Source organism: Rhineura floridana, chromosome 2 (assembly GCF_030035675.1).
Source record: "Rhineura floridana isolate rRhiFlo1 chromosome 2, rRhiFlo1.hap2, whole genome shotgun sequence".
NCBI lineage: Eukaryota > Metazoa > Chordata > Lepidosauria > Squamata > Rhineuridae > Rhineura > Rhineura floridana.
The window spans coordinates 208,335,867-208,359,051 of NC_084481.1; the positions used below are offsets into that span (position 1 = coordinate 208,335,867).

The 23,185-nt window shown below is 44.1% G+C and overlaps 1 protein-coding gene across 2 annotated transcripts; it reads right to left on the reverse strand.

Moving 5' to 3' along the window:
* Positions 1-801: 801 nt before the first annotated feature.
* SERPINA10 (serpin family A member 10) lies at positions 802-21,606 on the reverse strand. 2 transcript variants are annotated; one of them, XM_061612040.1, is made up of 6 exons: positions 21,488-21,606; positions 19,236-19,416; positions 13,245-13,970; positions 4,265-4,538; positions 3,025-3,172; positions 802-1,015 (listed from the first exon to the last, which is right to left on the reverse strand). In XM_061612040.1, the coding sequence occupies exons 2-6, from the start codon at positions 19,297-19,299 to the stop codon at positions 824-826; spliced, it is 1,404 nt and encodes a 467-aa protein (XP_061468024.1). In that variant the 5' UTR covers positions 19,300-19,416; positions 21,488-21,606; the 3' UTR covers positions 802-823. The 2 variants fall into 2 exon arrangements, with proteins under 2 accessions (XP_061468024.1, XP_061468025.1); XM_061612041.1 differs by lacking the exon at positions 19,236-19,416 and having other exon boundaries at positions 21,488-21,604.
* Between the last annotated feature and the right edge of the window lie 1,579 nt (positions 21,607-23,185).

The following is a 23,185-nucleotide window of genomic DNA, read 5'->3' on the forward strand; positions in this document are numbered from 1 at the left end:
TCCCACCTTGCCTTCCTCCAACTGCAAACCTTTAGGTTTGCCAACTTCCTTTCCCATCCATCAAGATTTGTGTCCACTTCATTCACACTTTTAACTCTTATATTTGCTGCGTTCACATTCCCTTGGTAACTGCCCTGCCCCTCTCTTTCAATGCCTAAACAGTATTTCTAAAAGCTCAACTGAAGTTTGAAGTTACTGCAATGCTAGACATTTGGTGACTGAAGGCAAATTTCATTGGGGGGGGGAAAGAATTATCATTTGGGGGTGCAATGCCTCCCTGTTGCTATACCCCTGGACCTGATGGGGTGGCCAAGGGGGCCACTGGACATGGGGCCGATTTGTTCTGAATGTCTCCTCATCTTCCTCCCTTGTAAAGGCACCATGGACCCTTAAGCAATGCAGTAGCACAATTATTTAGCATCTAACTGAATTCAGTTCTGCAAGGATGGTTTGACTGAGACTGAGACTCTGTGTTGACAAGCCACCAGTGTTTTAGTCTTATATTGGGTAGCAGAACATGGATAATAATTCTTCTCATACTCAAACGCTTTCTTCCCTGCTCCATCTGCCTGCCAAAAGTCACCCCTCCCCAAGCTGCTCTTTCCTCCAGAGGTGCTATTTACTGTAAACAGCGTCTTCAAGGGCGCAAATGGGGGGGGAATCTTGGTGGGAACATGGTGTAGAGAGGAAAGAACTGATTCCCTTCCTGATGTGCCATGGTCCCAAACACCTTTTTCTGGTCAGGGATAAACACCGTGTAAAGGAACGTGTAGCGTGACCCTTAAAAGACCACTAAAAGAAGACAGAAACTCTTGATTTTTATTCACAGCTCTGTAGGATTGATGACTCTGCCAACAAAGAGCAAAGCATTTATGCTCTCTTCATAGATAACGAAAAGGAATGGCCGATTCACCCGGATGATTGGTGGCATCGAGTATGCTATGATTTCTGATCCACTGACAGCTGCCACTTCGGTTCCTCTCTCATCCACTTCGATAGCAGCTCTTTGGAGAACCTAAGAAAGTGGGAAATGTATGAGACTCATAGCAGTGTGCCTGCATTTCTTGTCAATGTCCCTCTACTGATCTTCATTGGCTATGCAAGCTGGAGCTGATGGGAGTTGTAGTCCAACAACATTGGGAAGGCTCATTGAACTCATTAGAGACATATATGACCACAGGATTTCAGCTGTTGTTGAAGCAGATTTCAGGAATCATGTTTATAAACACTAACTCTGGGCCATTTCTACTATATATTTTGGAAAATTGTTTGTTTGCTATGTATTGAAACACCACTTAAGATGTTGTAACTAAATTTTGCATAAGGGCTCCTGTGATCAAGGAGCAGGTTTTTGTCTGGATACAACTAGATGTCATTTTGAATCAAGATGGTGGACTGAACTTTTCAAAACTGCACTGAATTTAACCAGTGACTTCAATATTGCTATTTTTTTTTAACGTGGAATTGCTGAGCAACTTCAGGTGCAAAGCTGCTAATGCATTAAAGGAGAGGATGTATGTTGAGGATTGCCAAGAAAGTGCAACACAATCACATTTAACTTTAAAGGAGGAAACTTCTCAAAATCAGGGGGATCAGATCTCTCCAGAATGTTTTTTTGGGGGTATTCAAAACAATAATAGATGCTCAGTAAGAATCAGGAAAGGTACCATCAAGTCCAAGAGGATGCCAGCATTGCTAATGAGCAGAGGCGAGAGGGCTTCCTCCAGAAAATGGAAGTCTTGCCCAAATGGGAACAACAAAAAAGAACACAAACTGTGACAAATGAAATGCTTTGAGGAATATACCGCTAAGACCAGTAACAAAGCTGAAAACCACCTAGGGAGCCTGTTGGACCTTTGGATGACGAGGGAGTCAAAGGTGTGCTAAAGGAGGGGCAGAGATGCTGAATGACTTCTTTGCATCTGTCTTCACTGCAGAAGATGTAGAGCAGATCCATGTGCCAAAACAAAATTTCCCAAGAAGGGAGGCTAAGAAACTTGGGCAAATCAATAGATGAAGTTCAAGGCCTTATTGACAAATTTAAAGTTAACAAATCATCAGGTCTGGATAGTATCCACCCAAGAATTCTTAAAGAACTCAAATGTGAAATTTTGCTGGTCTTTTAACAAAAATATGCTACTTGACCCTTTTCTCTACTTAGGATACTTCCTGAGCACCTGAATGTGTGCTACACTGGCTAGTTGAGCACTGCAAGCTTCCATCTAAGGACAAACTAGATGGGACATTAATTGTGTGATTGTAATTAACATGCACATTGTTGTATAAATAGCAGCTTCTAGGAAGCCCAAGTAGCATTGGGGCTGAGGAAGTGGAGAGCAGCTTCCTTGGAAATTCAAATGGTGCAGCTTTTGCCAAACTGGTGACCTCCAGAAGTTTTGGACTATAACTCCCATCAGCCCAAAATATCTGGAGGGCACCAGGTTGGCAAAGACTGAAATAGCAGGTTCAGAAAGGGGATTTTTGTTAGCACCATGGCAGGGAGAGAAAGGTTTAAATTACTCTTCCTTAACTTCCATTCTCTTCCACTCCTATTAACATAACAAAATCATGCATACAATTGCATTCATGCAATTAATGTCATGTTAATTTGAGCCTGAAAACAGGTATTATTAGTCTCTTTCCAGCAAGTGTGATACACACAATTGAAACAAGATTCTGCAAACAGATCACTCTTTTGAGTCCTACAAAAGTAAGCAAGCCAGCAAACAAAACCCCAAATCCACCACTGGAGGCTGCATGCACAGAGGCTCTTGGATAGATGAGAGATGTGCATGGACCACCAAACCAAAGCAAGCAATGTCAGTGTTAACTGTATAAGCCATCTGTGTGAGAGCTGTAGGATTCTGATTCCTTTCCTCTTTCCCTGCCTCCAGATGGGTGAACAGTGTTGTCTGACTGTGTCAGCCTTCTGTTAGCATGGTCCATGGCAGCGTGCACGGATCTGCATTGTGCCTGTTAAAATTGGACAGTATGCACTTCTGAGGAATAAGTGATTATACCTACCTGTGATACTTTTACATATATCTCATCTGTGAGGTGGCTCAGGTCTGCTTTGTAGGAGAAAAGATCTTTAATTCCCAGATCTTGAAGCAATAGATCCATGTAGTATTTCTGGTCTAGTTTGAACTTTGGAAAGTAAATGTCCATTTTCCTGTAATGCAGATAATGTTTAGTGATTAATGTGAGATGAATAGAGAATGTGCATAGAAACTGGTCATTGTGCACTTTGAGTGGACACCATGGAGAAAGTGCACAAATGAACACTGACAAGCAGGAGGATTTGCATATTACCCTCTATGCAGAATATGTAGTGTTGCCTGCTCAGTATGCATATTCTCCTCTTGGAAACGAGGGTAGTTCATTTGTGCATATTAGTGTTCATGTGTGATGCTGGGAGCCACAGGAAATGCAACCCCCAATGTTCCCAGCATCTTGCATGCTATGGAAAGTTTGTGGCTAGATGTAGACCCCTATTTCCCTCAAAGATCTACAATTTCCAGAGTGGTTTAACAACCAATCCCTCTTCCCTGGGACCTCAGGGAACTGTAGCTCTGTGAGGGGACTAGGAGTCTCCTAACAACTCTCAGCACCTTACACAAACTACACTTCCCAAGATTCTTTGGCGGGAAGAAGTCATGACTTTTCAAAGCAGAAAAATAGTGGAATAAATGTTTGGTGTGAGTGTGGTCGCCATCCACCCACTTGAGTCACTTTTCTGCTTTGCATCAAATAGGGATGGGGAGAAAGTCAATTCAGTTCACATTTGAAGCCAAATTTATCAAATTTTCACTTTCCAAAAAATATGCAAACCACAACACAGCTATCCTTTGAAATGTGCACACATCTGAATTTTGCAGGTGCTGTTCTCCAACCAAACAATGTTTACAAAAATGCATATTAGGGGAAAGCGTGCATAAAAATGAAAATATTCATGAAAATAACATTCAAAAATGCATTATATTAGAGGAAATCGCTTGCAAAAATTTGTACATTAGTCAAGAATGCATTCAAAAATTTGTTTATTAGGAACAATTTGCACTAAAATGCTGAAGAATTTTCATGAGTTTTTAAAAAAATAAATAAATTGTAAATTGCTTCAGAAATGTGGAGAACTGAATTTAAGATTTAAAAAATGAGAAATGGAGAGGACCTAAACTGGCAGATCCTTCCATCCCTAGAATCAAACCATCTGAATCTAGCATCTTAGCAAGAAAAAGCATGACATTCTTGCCATGACTTGTACCTGATCTTCATGGTCCTAAGCCAAGACTCCATCAGCTCACTTGTTAAATGGTCTTCAACGGACATATAATCACCCTCCTTTTCAGGCATGATAATCAGCATGTGCACATTCCCTTTGTATGGAAGCTTTAGCACAACACAGCGCAAGTTCTTATCAAACACGGAGGCAACCCTCTCTGTCTTGAACATCATCGGCACTTGGACAGTCCTGTAATTGTCTATATAGAAGGTTTCCAGTTCTGTGAACTTGGTCGAAAATGGATGTAGCCATTTGCCTGAGAATATATATAGAAATGCAGCCATTTATTTTATAAAGCTGACATTATCCGTATCAGTTGTGGGAAACTGCAGGGACAGTTCAGACAAAACCAGGTCCCATTTTTTGCAATTTTGGCATGTGCTTAGCCCTTCCATTGAAATGAATGGGATTTTAAAGTATGTAACTTTGGTATAATTAATCACTGCTTTTCTAATGGGGCTCCAGATGTACAGCCCACATATGCAGCTCCTGTTAGCCCATGCAACTGGATGAGGGTTAGAGAACAGCACACCACTTCCATTAAAATAATAATAATAGAGTGTGATTTAGCCAATCAGCTGTTCAGTGGGGAGAACACAACTCAATAGCCCCGCTCCCTTCTCCTCTTGGAGAGCTGATACATGCTACTGCTGCTGATTTTCTGCATTTCCATGCTTCCCCAGGATGGGGAAGGCTGATGCAAGCAGCGTACAGAGATTCTCAGTGTATTACAATTAATATACTCTTAGACTTAGGGCAGCAGTGCCTGCAGGAGGAAGAGACCATTGCCCAAGGGAAGGAGAGGCTGCTGCTGCTGCTGTGGGACCACCACCTCCACCTCCACCACCCTTCCCTGAGGGACTTCTGCCTGGCAGGACCAGGCCCCAGGTACCCAGCCAGCCAGGACTGATTCTTACCACCTGTCCCTCTCTGGAGGGATACATAAGCCGGCTGGCTGAGGTGGCCTGGGAGACCCAGTGCCTGCAGGAGGAAGTGACCATCGCCCAAGGGAAGGAGAGGCTGCTGCTGCTGCTGCTGCTGCTGCTGCTGCTGCTGCTGCTGCTGCTGCTGCTGCTGCTGCTGCTGCTGCTGCTGCTGCTGCTGCTGCTGCTGCTGCTGCTGCTGCTGCTGCTGCTGCTGCTGCTGCTGCTGCTGCTGCTGCTGCTGCTGCTGCGGGACCACCACCTCCACCACCCTTCCCTGAGGGACTTCTGCTTGGCAGGACCAGGCCCCAGGTACCCAGCCAGCCAGGACTGATTCTTACCACCTGTCCCTCTCTGGAGGGATACATAAGCCGGCTGGCTGAGGTGGCCTGGGAGACCCAGTGCCTGCAGGAGAAAGAGACCATCGCCCCAAGGGAAGGAGAGGTTGCTGCTCTTGCTGCTTTCTTTCTGGGTGCTTATATGAATGCATGTTGTGAGAGTGTGTATTTTATGTATTTGAGTTTTTTGTATTTTTCTTTTTGTATTTATAGTTTATTATGTGCCTGGGGAAGAGATCTTTCCATCTAGCGGGGAGACATGAGGGGGCCCCAATTGCCGTAGTGACGGGCAGAGGGAGGTATGGTGTTATGAGAAGGACGTGCCAGGTAAGGGGAACGCGGCCCAGACATGTTGTGGCTGTGCCTTGTTCCGGTCCTTCTCATACCCGCAGGGTTGTTGGTTGTCCTCTCAGCCAACTCTCAGATCTCCAGCTGCTGCTTTTTAATGCCAGATCGGTTCATAATAAAATCCCCCTCGTCCATGATTTGATTATGGATGAGGCAGCCGATCTGGCATGCATAACCGAGACCTGGGTGGGCAAACAGGGAGGAGTTAGTCTCTCCCAGATCTGCCCACCGGGGTATCTGGTTCAGCATCATGGTAGATCTGAGGGTCGGGGAGGTGGGGTTGCTGTGGTCTATAAGAGTTCCATCTCACTCACCAAGCACCATGTCCATACAACTACTGGTCTGGAATGTTTGCACCTTGTGTTGGGCCAGAGGGACAGACTAGGAATCCTTTTGGTGTACCGCCCACCTTGCTGCCCAGTAGCTTCCTTAACTGAGTTGACGGAAGTTGTCTCGGAGGTATTGTTGAGATCCCCTAGACTATTAGTACTGGGGGATGTCAACATTCATGCCGAGGCTACTTTGTCTGGGGCGGCTCAGGACTTCATGGACTCCATGACAACCATGGGGCTGTCCCAATATGTTAGTGGCCCAACACATATATCGGGGCATACACTCAACCTTATTTTTGTTACTGGACATGGGGATAGTGATCTGGATGTGGGGAGTTTTACATCTCTCCCTTTGTCATGGACAGATCACTGCTTGCTGAAGTTTAGACTTTCAGCGACCTTTTCCCTCCGCAAGGGTGGGGGACCTATTAAATTGGTCTGCCCCCGGAGACTAATGAATCCTGAAGGTTTTCAAAGGGCTCTGGGGGATTTTCCGGCTGATAGGACCGGCGCTCCCGTTGAAGCCCTGGTTAATCTGTGGAATGCGGAGATGGCCCGGGCTGTCAACACGATCGCTCCTGCGCGCCCTCTCCTTTGCAGAGCTCATTCAGCTCCTTGGTATACTCCAGAGCTGAGGGCGATGAAGCAAGATAGGAGGCGGCTTGAGCGGAGATGGAGACGAACTCCTGATGAATGCAACTATATGCTGGTTTGTGCTTTCACCAAGCGGTATATAGGAGCGGTGAGGGCGGCGAAAAAACAATATTTCGCCGCCACTATTAAGGCATCTCTCTCCCGCCCAGCAGAGCTTCTTAGAGTTGTCCAAGGGCTACTCCATCTAGGCCTTCAGGACACTGTAGATACTTCGGTGGCCCGCTGCAATGAGTTTGCTGAGCACTTCCAGCATAAGATCTTACGCATTTGTCGGGACCTAGACTCTCATTTTATAGCAGTTAACCCTAGTGAGGTGTCTGGTGCACAGTCTTATCATGTTTTGTTGGATGAGTTTCAGTCGGTTCAGTTCGAGGACGTGGACAAGGTGCTTGGACAGGTGCATGCAACCACTTCGGTACTAGATCCTTGCGCCTCTTGGCTAATAAAAACTGGCAAGGAGAGAACAGTTGGCTGGGCCAGGGAAGTGATAAATGCCTCCTTGCGAGAGGGAGTGGTCCCTGGCTGTCTGAAGGAGGCAGCAGTGAGACCACTCCTGAAAAAGCCTTCCTTGGACCCAGAGGATTTCAGCAGCTACAGACCAGTGGCAAATGTTCCATATCTCGGCAAGATCTTGGAACGAGTGGTTGCTGACCAGCTCCAGGCGCTATTGGATGAAACCGATTATCTAGATCCATTTCAATCGGGTTTCAGGCCTGGTTTCGGCACTGAGATGGCCTTGGTCGCCCTGTTTGATGATCTATGTCGGGAGAGAGACAGAGGGAGTGTAACTCTGTTGATTCTCCTTGACCTCTCAGCGGCTTTTGATACCATCGACCATGGTATCCTTCTGTAGAGGCTTGCGGAGTTGGGAGTTGAAGGCACTGCTTGGCAGTGGTTCCGCTCCTACTTGGCAGGCCGTCTCCAGAAGATAGTGCTTGGGGAACATTGCTCGACACCGTGGGTACTCCAATGTGGGGTCCCGCAGGGTTCGGTTTTGTCTCCCATGCTTTTTAACATCTATATGAAGCCGTTGGGTGCGGTCATCAGGAGTTTTGGAGTGCGTTGTCACCAGTACGCTGATGACACGCAGCTCTACTTCTCCTTTTCATCTTCCTCAGGTGAGGCGGTCAATGTGCTGAACCGTTGCCTGGACGCGACAATGGACTGGATGAGAACTAACAAACTGAGACTCAATCCTGATAAGACTGAGATGCTGTTGGTGGATGGTTTTTCCAATCAGATGGTGGATACATATCCTGTCCTGGATGGGGTTACACTCCCCCTAAAGGAACAGGTTCGTAGTCTGGGAGTCGTTCTAGACTCTTCCCTGTCACTTGAGGCTCATGTAGCCTCGGTGGCACGGAATGTGTTCTACCAACTTCGATTGGTAGCCCAGCTACATCCCTACCTGAGTAAGGAGGATCTTACATCAGTAGTACATGCTCTGGTAACCTCACGTTTGGATTACTGTAATGCGCTCTACTTAGGGCTACCTCTGAAGACGGTTCGGAAGCTACAGCTGGTGCAAAATGCGGCGGCCAGACTGCTAACAAGAACGAAGCGGTCTGACCATATAACACCTGTTTTGGCCCACTTGCACTGGCTTCCAATACGCTTCCGGGCCAAATTCAAAGTGTTGGTATTAACCTATAAAGCCTTATACGGCATGGGACCTCAATATCTGTCGGAATGCCTCTCCCGCTATGAACCGGCTCGTACACTACGGTCTGCTACGAAGGCCCTCCTCCGGGTCCCGACTCATAGGGAGGCCTGGAGGGCAGTGACAAGATCAAGGGCCTTCTCAGTGGTGGCCCCCGAACTATGGAATAGTCTCCCCGAGGAGGTTCGCCTGGTGCCGACACTATCATCCTTTCGGCGCCAGGTTAAAACCTTTCTCTACTCCGAGTCATTTTAATTTTTTGTTAATGATTGTAATGTTTGTAATTTGATTTTAGCCTTTGCTGTTTTTAGATTGTGAAATTTGATTTTAGACTGATGTTTTTGTATTATATTGTATTTTATTGTGTCTATGTTCACCGCCCAGAGAGCTATTGCTAGTCGGGCGGTATATAAGTTTTAAAAATAAATAAATAATAATAATCTTTGGGTCCCTAGATGTTGGACTACAGCTCCCATCAATGCCAGCCAGCATGGGCAATGGTCAAGAATGATGGGAATTGTAGTCCAGTCATACCTGAGGACCCAACGGTTGGGAAAGGCTGACTTAGGGCATAGCCACACAGATGCTAATCAACAGGCTGGCTAGTTGCACATCTACTTCTCATGGATGCAGAACCAACCTATGTGCTCTGCTCCTTGGCAGACTGGAAGACCAATGTTGTAATACATGGGTGGGGAGCCTCATGCCCAGGGGCTAAATGCAAGCCCCCAGGCCTCTTTATCTGGCCTTTGGAACTCTCCCCAAGCCATACCCCTCACTAGACCTGCTTGAAACCACCAAATGTTTTTGTCTTGCTAAAATGTGCCCTTGAAGACTGATAATGCCTTTTGCTTGTACAGATGGATTTTAGAGAGGGGTGTGTGAGCATGTGTGGAGAAACTAGCCTACAGTACAAAGGTAAAATTTACATTCATTGCTCTATCTGCTTTTGCCTCTGGCCCTGCCCACCAATGGCATGTGACCTTTGGAAAGTTGTCCATAAGGGAATGGGATCCTTGGGGTGAAAAAAAAAGTTCTTCACCCCATTGTAAGATTTCTAGAGTCTGTATGGATAGTGGCCCAAATCTGCATGAAAAAGAAGCTTGCACATCAACCAATGCATGTGTATTTCACATTCTTCCAGGCCTAGGTTCAGCTAACCCACAGAAGCCAAGCAGAGATGATCATGGGTCTGGGCAGGGAAACAGACACACACCTGTGGAGATTATACATATTTGGGTTGTTTGTTTAGCTGCTTTGTGGAGGCTTTTGCTTGGAAAAGCAGGATATTCAATACGTAAATAAATACATACATTTTGGACACATGCCCTGAGACATCAACTGGAAGAGTACAGCAGAGGAAGTATCTTTCAGTTGATCCCCATTACTGCGTCCCTTATAAGACTTGAGCCTCTCTTCCCATCAGGCAGACAGCCTCTTCCTTAAGGATTACGTCTGCTCTCTGTGACCAAAGGTCAAATAAGCTCCTAGGAAAAACAGGAGTGTAGGAGCTCTTCCATAGATTTTGGGATAGCAGGGACATACCTGAAGCTGGAAACAGGAAATATCCAACACACACATACACCACCCCCAGAGAACCTTGAGGTGACATTGTTGAGATGTTGCTGTTGTGCATGGAGAACTTCTCAACAATGTCACCCTCAACTTTCTCTGGGGGTGGTGTACTTGAATGAATGAATGAACGTCTTATAGAGGGCAGGGGCCTTCTTCAAATAGTAATGTGTATCGTGTCATTTATTTAATGTGGCCTGAGGTCCACCCTCTCTTTAGAAGGCAATGTATATTACTTCAGATTGTGGTGAATTGGCTCTGCTGCATTGGAAAGCCCTACTCCTTATTCTGATGAGTGGGTCCTGACGCTTGCCTCCTAATCTGATGCTACCACTAAATATAATATCTTGTCAAGCAGGTTTTGTAGAATATGCAAAACGTCTTTGAACACAGATGGAAGCAGAACAAGGGAGAATAGAGTATACAATACATGAACAACATAAGTTCATAACACTTCAAAAATCTCTTAAAAGTCAATTGTCTGTCTCTAGCCTGATCAGCACCATATTATTATTATTGTTGTTGTTGTTTGTTGTTGTTATTGTTATATCCCACCTTTCCTCCCAGAAGGAGGCCAGGGCAGCAACACTAACAGCACTTTAAAACATTTTAAAAACAAAAGTCTTTAAAACACATTAGAACAAAACACCTTAAAAACATGTTTCAAAAACATTAAAAACATCTTAAAAAGCAATTCCAGCACAGATGCTGCTCACTGCATCCCCACTGCATGTCATTTTTCTTCTTTTATACCTTCTAGGTTTGCTCTTTAAATCACAGGAGGGGTGCCATCCTCCCCACTGTTGGGCTGCTTAGAGCCACCAAAGCCAGTGAGGTTTAAGCAGCCTCACTGTGCTCAGGATAGCTTTATCCTTCCGTTTCTCTCGTCAGCACACTTCATCACAACTCAACAATTAGTGAAGGAGTGAAAAATCAGAACAGGAGCTAAAAATATAGAAGAGAGAAATTAGGGGATATTTAATTGCAGTGTCTTTTTTGTTGCCATGGTGCCCTTTTCAAATATTTCTGACAAGCAACACCCAGTGGTTGGAAACATTCCTTGCAGCCTCTTTCTCCAATTATTAAAAAGATTGATAGAAATTGAGGGAGGACCGACAGCCTTGATTTTCGCTGTCATGTGAAATGAAGCAATGGCCAAGAGAACACGTCCATCAATTTGACATCCTGCAAGATGTACTGATGGCCACTGACTTGCATGGCTTTGAAAGAGGATTAGATAAATTTGTGGAGAATAAGGCTATGAATGGTGATGAGCCTTTGAATTGTGCTTGTGAATACCAGTGTTGAGAATCACAACTCGTTGCACTCAGCTCCTGCATGCAGGCTTCCCATAGGCAGGGCTGGGCCTAGGATAAATAGCGCCCTGGGCAAGGAGTGCCTTTGTGATCAGCTTTGCAGGGCCACTCAGAGGGTTATACGGAGCCTGGTGCAGGTGTGATGTTGGGGGCTGTGTTGCTGCCCCCCCCAAGGACCCATGTTTGTACTTTCAAAGCTGGGGGCTGCACGTCTGGGTATAACTACAAATTCTCCTGACACTTCCAGTTACAGTTACCAGTGGCAAGCTTAGCTTCTCTCAGCCACTGTGCTACAGTTTGCACAAGCCAAAGCTCAAAAAGCCACATTCTGGGCAGTGGTGGTGTACTAGGCAACACAGCAGAACTATCACAGGGTTAACTTTTACTATTTTTTATTTTGTAGCATTTTATCTTCCTATATTTTGGTAAGATTTCTTTATTTTACAATATCCATTATTTCTATCTTTAAAAGTAATTAAGAAAGTTATAAATAAATGGCTATCCAGCTACCTCTTTCAGCTTACGGCTTTATTTTATTATTATTTATATAGTGCCTATAGTGTTTCTAGTATCTGAAATGCTAAGTGCTTAGTAACCATGTTCCACTGATTTTTACCTAGTGCAAGTGATAATCAAACTGAAAATTGAAAAAGAGACATATTTTAATGCTAACTGAAAAAAGATAATTTTGTAGTTAATACCCAAACAACCTGTAGAACCTTGAAAAAAGGGTTACAGACCCTTGCTTTTTGCCACCCTAGCTCACTACAGATAGTACACTGAAAAAACACAGTCACTAAGCTCAGCTTGGCACTCCCTTCAGTTCAGCTTGGCGCCGCCTTCAGCTTAGCACCCTGGACAACCACCCAGCTCGTCCACACCCAGGCCCAGCCCTGCCCATAGGTCTTTATCTGGCCACTGTGATAACAGATTGTTGACTTTAAATAGGCCTTTGGCCTGATCTAAGAGATCTCTTTTTTTCTTATGAGATGGCCAGATCCTACCTTGAAAACTACAGGGAGAGCTGCAATGAACATGCACACATTTTAAGAGTCTTATTTTCACCTCTGAACCATGTTCACTGGAGTTCACTGAATGGAAGGGGTGGGGGAGGGAGCTCCTTTCACATCCTCCACGACATGCATGAAGGTCAGGGGAAAGTCCAGCAGGCACAATCCCACTTCACTCTCCACTTGTTCAGTGAGTGTGGTTGAAGGTGAGAATAGTCAAGCATTGCATGCTCACACAGCTCTGGTATGTTGGTGAAAGCTGACTGAGCTCAGTTGGTCACTTCTGTTTTATGTATTAGGTTACTGCTTTTGGAGACATTCATGGTAGCAATGTTGGCTTCAAATAAATTTCTCAGGAAAAGCCCTAACCTAGGGATTGGCTAGAACAAATTAAACCAGAACTATCATTAGAAGCTAAAATGATGAAACTGAGGTTATCATACTTGGACACATCATGAGAAGACATGATTCACTAGAAAAGACAATAATGCTGGGAAAAACAGAAGAGAGTAGAAAAAGAGGAAGACCAAACAAGAGATGGGTTGATTCCATAAAGGAAGCCACAGACCTGAACTTACAAGATCTGAACAGGGTGGTTCACGACAGATGCTATTGGAGGTCGCTGATTCATACGGTCGCCATAAGTGATCGACTTGAAGGCACATAACAACAAACAACAAGGGATTGGCAGCTGGACCCTTGGGGCTCTTAAGGATTACCAGTTGACCCTTCAGATGCCAATTGGCGCTTATCATCTCTCTTAAAACAGCAACAGCAGCACAGGTATCTGTGATCACATAAGCAATTACCTTTAAAAAGAATGCAGTTCACCAGGATGATTTTAGCATGCTGATCAACTGTATCAAACAACATCGGGATTTTCCCTCTAGTCTTTCGTTTAACATGCTGATTGATGATGTTTTTGGCAAGAGTAGAGTTGTGGAAGTCAACCGTCAGGAACTCCATGTCAATGTATTGCTTGGACAAGTTGCGGAAGATGTCCTTGATCCGGAAGTCTTTCTGGATGAAAGAGAAGCTGTCCTGCAAAAGACTGAACTCTTTGTTCTTGGTGAGGTTGACCCTAAGCTGTTGGAACAAATATGGAATCTGGTTCTCTTTGCTGTCCAGAAGATGGAGGTTTAGAGCCTGTACTATTTGGTTGTGCGTTTCCCCTTTGGAAGCCAGCAAGAAGGCTGCCAATGAAAAGGACAGTGACAATGGAGAGAAGAACACATTGTTGTCATGCTTCAGTGCTATTTTCCTATAGAGATTGAATCCAAAATTGGTGTTCTTTTCAGTGAAGTTGCGCATGGAGGCTCCTGGCACACACTCTTCTCCAGAAGGATCTTGCATAGTGTTATGTAGATATTGTTTATCAGTGTCATTGAAAGACCAGCAGTTTGGAATGAAACTCCGCTCTGTCTTCACCCCAGAAAAACCAGCTGTTCCATTTGATAAGCACGTGTCAGCCCACAGTTCAAATAAGACAAGAAACAATCCAGCCTTCATGTTGGGCTCCAGCAACGAGCTTCTTTCTGGTGAAAAGAATGGAGATAAGTAGAGATGGAAATGCTTTATTCTTGCAGTCAAAAGAAAGAATGGCCTGGAGACAGCTGCTCTGGGGATTCATCAGATGTCCCATACATCATATTAATATCCAAACCTTTCTCCAAGACAGTGTTCCTCAACGCTGTGTCCCCAGAGATTGCTTGACTAAAACTCTCATCATCCTTACCCATTAGCCATGCTAACAGAGGATGATGGGAGCTAGAGTCCAACAACATCTGGGATCCAAGGCTGGGTAAGACTGTTCTAAGAATAAATTGGCTTTCCCCAATTTTATCCTTGTAGCAATCTGCTGAGCTAAATTAAGCTGTAAGATCTCTCCTAAAGCCATTTGCTGAGTTTCATCCTGCATGTTAGTACTTAGTCTGAGACTGAACAATGAAAAAGCTAATGCCTTTCACAAATAAGAACATAAGAACATAAGAAGAGCCTGCTGGATCAGGCCAGTGGCCCATCTAGTCCAGCATCCTGTTCTCACAGTGGCCAACCAGGTGCCTGGGGGAAGCCCGCAAGCAGGACCTGAGTGCAAGAACACTCTCCCCTCCTGAGGCTTCCGGCAACTGGTTTTCAGAAGCATGCTGCCTCTGACTAGGGTGGCAGAGCACAGCCATCACAGCTAGTAGCCATTGATAGCCCTGTCCTCCATGAATTTATCTAATCTTCTTTTAAAGCCATCCAAGCTGGTGGCCATTACTGCATCTTGTGGGAGCAAATTCCATAGTTTAACTATGTGCTGAGTAAAGAAGTACTTCCTTTTGTCTGTCCTGAATCTTCCAACATTCAGCTTCTTTGAATGTCCACGAGTTCTAGTATTATGAGAGAGGGAGAAGAACTTTTCTCTATCCACTTTCTCAATGCCATGCATAATTTTATACACTTCTATCATGTCTCCTCTGACCCACCTTTTCTCTAAACTAAAAAGCCCCAAATGCTGCAACCTTTCCTCATAAGGTAGTCGCTCCATCCCCTTGATCATTCTGGTTGCCCTCTTCTGAACCTTTTCCAACTCTATAATATCCTTTTTGAGATGAGGCGACCAGAACTGTACACAGTATTCCAAATGCGGCCGCACCATAGATTTATACAACGGCATTATGATATCGGCTGTTTTATTTTCAATACCTTTCCTAATTATCCCTAGCATGGAATTTGCCTTTTTCACAGCTGCCGCTCACTGGGTCGACATTTTCATCGTGCTGTCCACTACAACCCCGAGGTCTCTCTCCTGGTCGGTCACCGCCAGTTCAGACCCCATGAGCGTATATGTGAAATTCAGATTTTTTGCTCCAATATGCATAATTTTACACTTGTTTATATTGAATTGCATTTGCCATTTTTCTGCCCATTCACTCAGTTTGGAGAGGTCTTTTTGGAGCTCTTCGCAATCCCTTTTTGTTTTAACAACCCTGAACAATTTAGTGTTGTCAGCAAACTTGGCCACTTCACTGCTTACTCCTAATTCTAGGTCATTAATGAACAAGTTGAAAAGTACAGGTCCCAATACCGATCCTTGAGGGACTCCACTTTCTACAGCCCTCCATTGGGAGAACTGTCCATTTATTCCTACTCTCTGCTTTCTCCTTCTTAACCAATTCCTTATCCACAAGAGGACCTCTCCTCTTATTCCATGACTGCTAAGCTTCCTCAGAAGCCTTTGGTGAGGTACCTTGTCAAACGCTTTTTGAAAGTCTAAGTACACTATGTCCACTGGATCACCTCTATCTATTATTTCTAAATTATTTCCTATATGCAAACCTCCAGAGCCAGAGCCAGAAGGTGTCATAGTCAGCTAGCGGAGAGAGACTTATAATGGCAATCTCATGAACCTGATAGGAATGTTGGGATTTTATGCAAATAGAAATGACAATGCCAATCTAATTGGATCACAAACTAAAAATGGGTCATTCTAGGTTTGGGCTCAGGAAAAAATGGGCTTGGGTAGAGGTGTGTTCAAAATAATGTGGGTTAGAAGGCAGGGTCTCCTTCCTCAAGGCAGCTGAAGGAAGAGGGAAAGGCACTGTGGATGTAAAATAAGAAAGAACTTGATCTGAAAGATTGTTTTGATTGTATGTAAGCAACACAGGTTTAGGGATATGTGAAATCAGTCTGTGAAACATCATTCGCCTGAAGAAAATGTTTCACCTAAGGCAGAATCTCCAAATTCACTTCCACTTTTTTTTGTGATTTAGGGGAAAGAAACAGTGATAATATGATGCTAGCTCTTATGAGTTTGAATAAAGCAAAATTTCTCAGGGAATTCTGCACATCCACAAGTTTGCAAACAACCCTCTCTATTGATTTTAAAAAGTATATTTGGAGGTTCCTACTCAATGGAAAGGTAAGAACAGCCTTGCTGGGTGAGAAAAGGACTATCAAACCTTGATGTCTCTGGGAAGCTCATCAAGCAGGGCATGAAGGCAATAGCTCTCTTCTGTGGTTGCTTCCCAGTAACTGGCATTCAGTGACCAATTGGCCAAAGAGCCTCATGTCTAATAGCTACTGATAGCCTTATCCTCCACAGGCTCCATGAATCGGACAAATCCCCCTTTAAACCCAACTAAGGCTGTAAACACACTAGTCGCCAGATCATTAGCCACACCTGGAGGGGAAAGCTGCAAAATTTATTTGAAGCTGAAAAACATGCACTCAAGCTGCTCCCACCATCTTTTACAGTAAAAAGGGATGGGGTTTGACCAGCACTGTGTGGCTCCCGTTCTCAGAAGGAGAGGTGAAGATGCACTGGAACCAGCAGAACAGTGAGTGTGTTTCAACACTAAGCAGTGACCATTGCCACATCTGGTGGAAATGAATTCCATAAGTTAATGACACATTTGTGTGAAGTGCTTTAGCTGTTCCAGATGGCTGATAATTCCTACTAAATTATTGCTCTTCTATTCCATCTTTCTATTTTGGTTTCCCTCTGTTTATCATTTTTCCATTCAAGCACATTTCCACATCAGTTTGTGGATATATATTGCCAGGTTCAGGACCGGAGACTGATCCTGTATCTTTAGGAGAAGAGAAAGTCAGCCAAGTGCAGGTGTTCTTGCAACACTGTAATGGGAAAAACCACAAGGTGTAATTCTCCCTTCCCTCTGCACAACTTTTAAAGATACAAAAGACCTCTTGGTTGCCAGGCCCAGCCTCCAGTCCTTATGAAAATTCAGCAGCATTTTAGTGTGAATTTCTCCTATTAGAAAATGTTTGTATGTTGTTTTGTCTAACATACACATTTTTGCAAAGCAACTTGCCCTCATATAAAGCATTCTTTTATGCTGTTTTCACTAATATATATATTTTAAACACACTTTACCCCAGTATGTGCATTACTTGGCCTGAAAACTACATTGCCAAACTTGGAGAAGTGTGAATTTCAAAGGATGGCTGTATTTGAATTCACATACAGTATTGTTTCAGAAAATGTGAGTTTCCCTTTAAATGCAAACTGAATCAAAATTCTCCCCATCCTCCTACAAGTAGAATTGTAATTGACTTCCCGACAATTGGAGAGTGGCTGTATACTATAGTCAGCATGGATTTTTTGAATTCCGCAATGTAAAATTTAAAATACACCCCATGCCATTCAGATGCTTCCTATAAGCCCATTTCAAAACAAAGCTTTACAAAACTTATAGTCCTGAACTCAGAAACACTTGCTTAACAACCCCTGAAATTTTCATGGTGATAATAGAAAACAATCAGAGAGAATCAAGAGTTCTCATAATGGACTTTTCTCTGGCAGAGTTCTCATAATTTGTTGAGTACGTGACCTTGACCTATACTTTGACCTTCATCTTCTGCAATTTAAAAGTTAAAAAAATGCCTGGCCGATTTTTAATTAATTTAAGAAATTTAGCATTGAACTCAATGATAAGGTTGGGCATGCTCAGTAAGAACCAACTGTCAGTGTTCTAAAAGCCAGACTCACAACTACTTGGCTTGCCTAATCAGAGGACCACAACCACACCAGACCTTTATTTCACTTTAGACAGTCATGGCTTCCCCCAAGGAATCCTGGGAAGTGTAGTTTGTGAAGGGTGCTGAGAGGAGACTCCTATTCCCCTGACAGAGCTCCAGTGGCCAGAGTGATTGAGCAGTCAGTTGCTCTGATTGAAGCACTGTGAGGGGAACAGGGCGTCTCCTAGCAACTCTCAGCACCCTTCACTAACTACACTTCCCAGGATTCTTTGGGAGAAGCCATGACTGTCTAAAGTGGAATAAAGGTCTGGTGTGGATGTGGCCAGTCACAGCTTTGGTTTAAATTTGGGTGGTAGGCAACATGTGCCTGCTGTAGAATAAAAAGGTGGGGGAAACCCTGAAAAAGAATGATACTGTTCACAATGTTTTCCTTTTGGAAAGGAAAGGGGCTTCCCCTCTGCCCAGTGCCCACACATCCAATCTCCTCTCCTCCCCCTCCCTCCCTCCCCCTCCCATTCCTTCCCACCTCCCTCCCTCCCTGCCCCTCCCCCAGGTCAGTTTCACCCATCCTAAGCATGATTGTGCAGGAGTAAATCCTACTGAACTCAAAAAGCATGCAAATAATAACCTGTCCTCCCCTCCTTCTCCCTCCTATCTCCTCCCTCTTGCCCCTTCCCTCCCCCATCCTTCATCCCTTCTTTCCCCTCCCCCATCCCCTATGTTCAATTTTTCCTGTCCTAAGCATGATTGCACAGAAGTAAATCCCACTGAACTCAATAAGCATGCAAATGATCAAACTTCTCTTCCACTACTCCACCCTCCCATCAACTCTCTTTGGCACCTACCCTCCCCCTTCCTTCATCCCTCCTTCTCACCTTCCAATCCCCTCCTTCCCCCTCCCCATCCTTCTGCTCCCCTCTTCTCCCTTCCTCCTTCCCTCTACTCTCCCCTCCCCCTTCCCCATGGTCAGCTTTACCTATCCTAGCCATGATTGCATGGGAGTAAATCCCACTGAACTCAATAAGCATGCAAATGATCAGACTTGCCCTTTTCCCTCTCCTCTCCCTTCCTCCTCCCTTCTTCCTCCCCTCTTCCTTTTTCCTCCTCCCCTGCCCACTTCAGGCCTCCCCATGGTCAATTTTACCTATCCTAAGCATGATTGCCAGTGATTAAATCCTACTGAACTCAATAAACATGCAAATGATCAATCCATTCTCAGCAAACTTGCACAGGATTCCATTTCTTACCTCCTGGATTAAAAAGCAGAGAAATTCACTATTAGGCAAAAAAAAAACCATTGTGGTTTAAGAACGTACCTATAGCCCACAGATATTTCTGATGGATCATGCGGATTCCCTGTTTTTGTAGTAAATGAAACATGACTGTAAAAGTCTATTGAGAAAGTACTTCCTCCCCCTCCCCCGAATCTACTCCTGGGGCGCTTCCAGATGATCTGTTTACTAAGTCTTCATCCTGATTTGCTGCCCTGGGCTCCTGCTGGAAGGAACGGCGAGATATAAATAAATAAAATAAATAAATAAATAAATTTGTGCTAGGGTTATACAACTTCCCATCAATTGGTTGTTACTGCAGATGTCCTAATGCATTTTCCTGTTACGTACTTTATCTCAAAAGTCCTGATTTTTTTAAAAAGGTGGGCTTGTTAGACAAGCGTGCCTTACTCTCTTTTAAACCTAAATTTGCATAAACCTAAATTTGCCAGTATGCAATTGAATTCCTCGCACAAAATAGTGACAATCTCGGGGGGACTGTAATCAATTTCACAGGATGACTCTGAATTCTAGTATGATGAGAGAGGAATTCTCCCAGTCCTCTTTCTCCACATTATGCATTATTTAAAAACTCCTCTTCTTTTCCATCATCTTTCTTTAAAGCAAAAAGCCCCGAATGCTTCAGCTTTTTCTTTGTAGAGAAGGTGTACCAATCCCTTGATTCTTTGCAACATTCCTCAGATATTTTACCTCAGGGGAACCCTCTAGTTTTGCTTTGAATGTTGCTTTAAGCAGCTTTACACAGGCTGCATTTTGCAGCCCACTCAGAGCAGAATAGGCTCATGAAGAAGTTTGTAGCTAATATCTGCTTCATACAAGAGGCAGCCGCTAAAGTTTAGCTGGGTATTTGTGGTGTGTGTGTGTGTGTACATGCTAGGCTCATATCCTAGCTGGCCTTCTGTGGAGGTGCCAGTTGTGTGACCTGGCATCTTCAGATGAGCAGCATACATAACCACGATTTCCATGATGCAGGCAGCTTTAAAACCAAAACAAAATATATGCTACCATCATTTGAAGAAATGAGGCAGCCATGTTTGCACCACCCACATTTCACATGAGCGGGAGCACACCAATGTAAGCATGACCAGGCTATGACCCTAGAAACAAACTTGCATGTTCTCAATAACAGGCCTAGTGTCAACAGGCGGTATCATCAGTCAGCTGCCAGTGCCCTGGCAGGGCCCATTGCTGATGCCTGCATTGCCTCTTCTTTTAAAAATCTGGGAGCCACAATGTACATTTCCCACAATGCCCTAGGAATAATGCTACATTGGAGCCGTGATGGGATATTAGAATGGTGATTTCCAGTCTCAGCTGCTACCCACCATTTTGACTCACTGCCACCAAGTAAGCCACAGGGGGAGGGAATCAACATAGGAAGGGGCCCACTAGGGAGTGCTTTGACAAGGCCCTCCTCAAACCAAGAGCTAGCCCTTCCTGATATAATATGTATACACTATGGTGGTCCTTAGCTCAGTGGTAGAGCATGTGCTTTGCATATAGACTGTCCCAGGCTCAGTCCTTGACATCTCCAGTTTTAAGAAACACCACTGCCTGAAACCCTGGAGAGCTGCTGCCAGTCAGAGTCGACAGTACTGGACTACATGAATGAACAGTCTGGCCTGGTATAAGGCAGCTTCCTATGCTCATACAGCATTGTCAAGCAGTGTGTGCCATTCCATAGTTGCTTATAACAAACTGATCCCAATCATTTATTCTATACGGATTTACCAATGAAATCATGCCTTTAGTTGGACCCCATCTAGTTCTTCAGTCCCTGACACCCATAAAGCATTTTCCCCCCAATGTTGCTAACAGTCTAGCAACTTCCTCCCACAACACTTGCATTCTACAGTTAAGAGGCTACCTGTTTCTCCACTTGGGAATCTCTACTGTTAGGCAATGAAGTCATTTTAATTAGACATAGTTTCCCTTCTAGCTCTCAGATCATCTGCTTTATAACAGCTTGGAAAATCTTACAATTCCTTGAAAAACACAGACACTCTAAAAAGACACTAGTGTTATTTTATCTTCTTACAGTGATCACTTTTGGAACAACAAAAACAGTAAAAAAAATAGAGAGAGGAATCCCTGTGGCACTATAAACATTTTTCCTTAAGAAGATTAAGACATTTGAAAGTAGGAGATATGATTCAAAATGCACTAACGCATGCAAACCCTCAGTATTGTAAATATGGCAATGCCTTAACCAACTACCACTTTTAATCAACTTCCTTTATATTCTTTAAACATGCATTTAAATGTCCACATCTTACCAATGGAACAGCTTCTCTCTTACTTTTCCGAATCCAGTTCAAATCAAGATACGGTGTTATTATCCCAAATGAGTGGAATCTTGAGGTAAATATTTGCCATTCCAAAGTGTAGCTCCATACTTTTGTCTGTTGTAAATTAACTGAAGGACAAACAGGGATATATGACTCTTCTAGAGAAGGGATAAATGTTGAAATAGCCACATTCCAGTAAGGAGCATGTTGAGTTTATCAATGTGTTTGTGTATGTGTGTGTGTGCGGCAAGGACATGCTTTCAATAAGTCTAAAGTAAACACTTCTAAAAGGTAAGATTGGGTCAGTTTCCTGTCCACATACTTAGAAGAACAGCATGTTTTTAGTAGGCAAGTGGATGTAGAGCATTCATTCTCAAGGACATGCAGCTTCAAAGGAACTCTTCGAAATGGAAGTTTGCCTGGGGTTGGCTTGCCTGCACAAACATTCTTGCAGTAGCATTGTTATCGTTGTTAATTCCATCCATCCATCCATCCATCCATCCATCCATCCATCCATCCATCCATCCATCCATCCATCCATCCATCCATCCATCCATCCATCCATCCATCCATCCATCCATCCATCCATCCATCCATCCATCATTAAATTTATATCCTTCCTCCCAAAGGAAGCCCAGGGCAGCAAACCACAAGTGATAAAACACTAAAAACATCATTTTAAAAAACATCCAATACAGATAGACTGGGTTAAGTATTTATTTAAAAGGCTTGCTGAAAAAGGAAGATCTTCAATAGGTGCCAAGAAGACTACAGAGATGGAGCCTTTTAAAGAGCCCCAGTTAAATAGTGTGTCACCTAAGGTGCATTACCCAGAATCACTGCAATGGGGAAACTTTTTCCACCTGAGGACAGCATTCCAGGGGCCGCATTCCAGTGCTTGGTGGGGCCAGAGGAAAAAGTGGGTGGAGCAAGGTTTACGACTCTTTTCTTGGCCTGCTGCTAGCAACAGACGCCTGGGAGATGCTCTATTTCAGTATTGCCTGTGGCTTCAGTATGGCTACCTTTGAAAACAAAGCAAAGGGGCTACAACCATGAGAAACATGTCAACATAGATGGATTACCTCAACAGAGGTGATGTCACAAGTTATGTGCACAGTATGCCATTTATGCAATCCAATCCCATCAAAACAATAGGGTGCAGCTCCGGAGATGGGCCTGCTAATCAAGAGTCTAAATTTAATTATGCTGGCCAAAATCATTTCAAACGGTCAACTGGTTGCCACAAAAGAAACTAAGAGTATCTTGTCAGGCCCTTCCTGCCAAGTAGTGGCAGAGCTATACAGGCAGGCCCCGCTTTACAGCGCTTCACCTTTCGGCGTTCCGCTAATGCGGTGGCTTTCAGTTAGGGAAAGTCCCCACTTTAAGGCCCTTCTTCTGCTTTTATGGTGGCTTTTGCTCACCGCGCACCATTTTTGTATCCTTTTCGCACGACATGCACCATATCTTCAATGGGTTCCGCTTTTCGGTGGTTTCCGCTTTTCGGCAGCAGTCCGGAATGGAACCAGCTGTATAAGCGGGGCTCGCTTGTACTAATATATAGGAAAGGGCAAAGCTGCCCAAGAATAATAATAATAATAATTAATTTCATTTCTAGGCTGCCTATCTGGCCATGTCAGCTCTAAAATTAAGTAAAATACAACATATAAAATATACATATAACCTAAA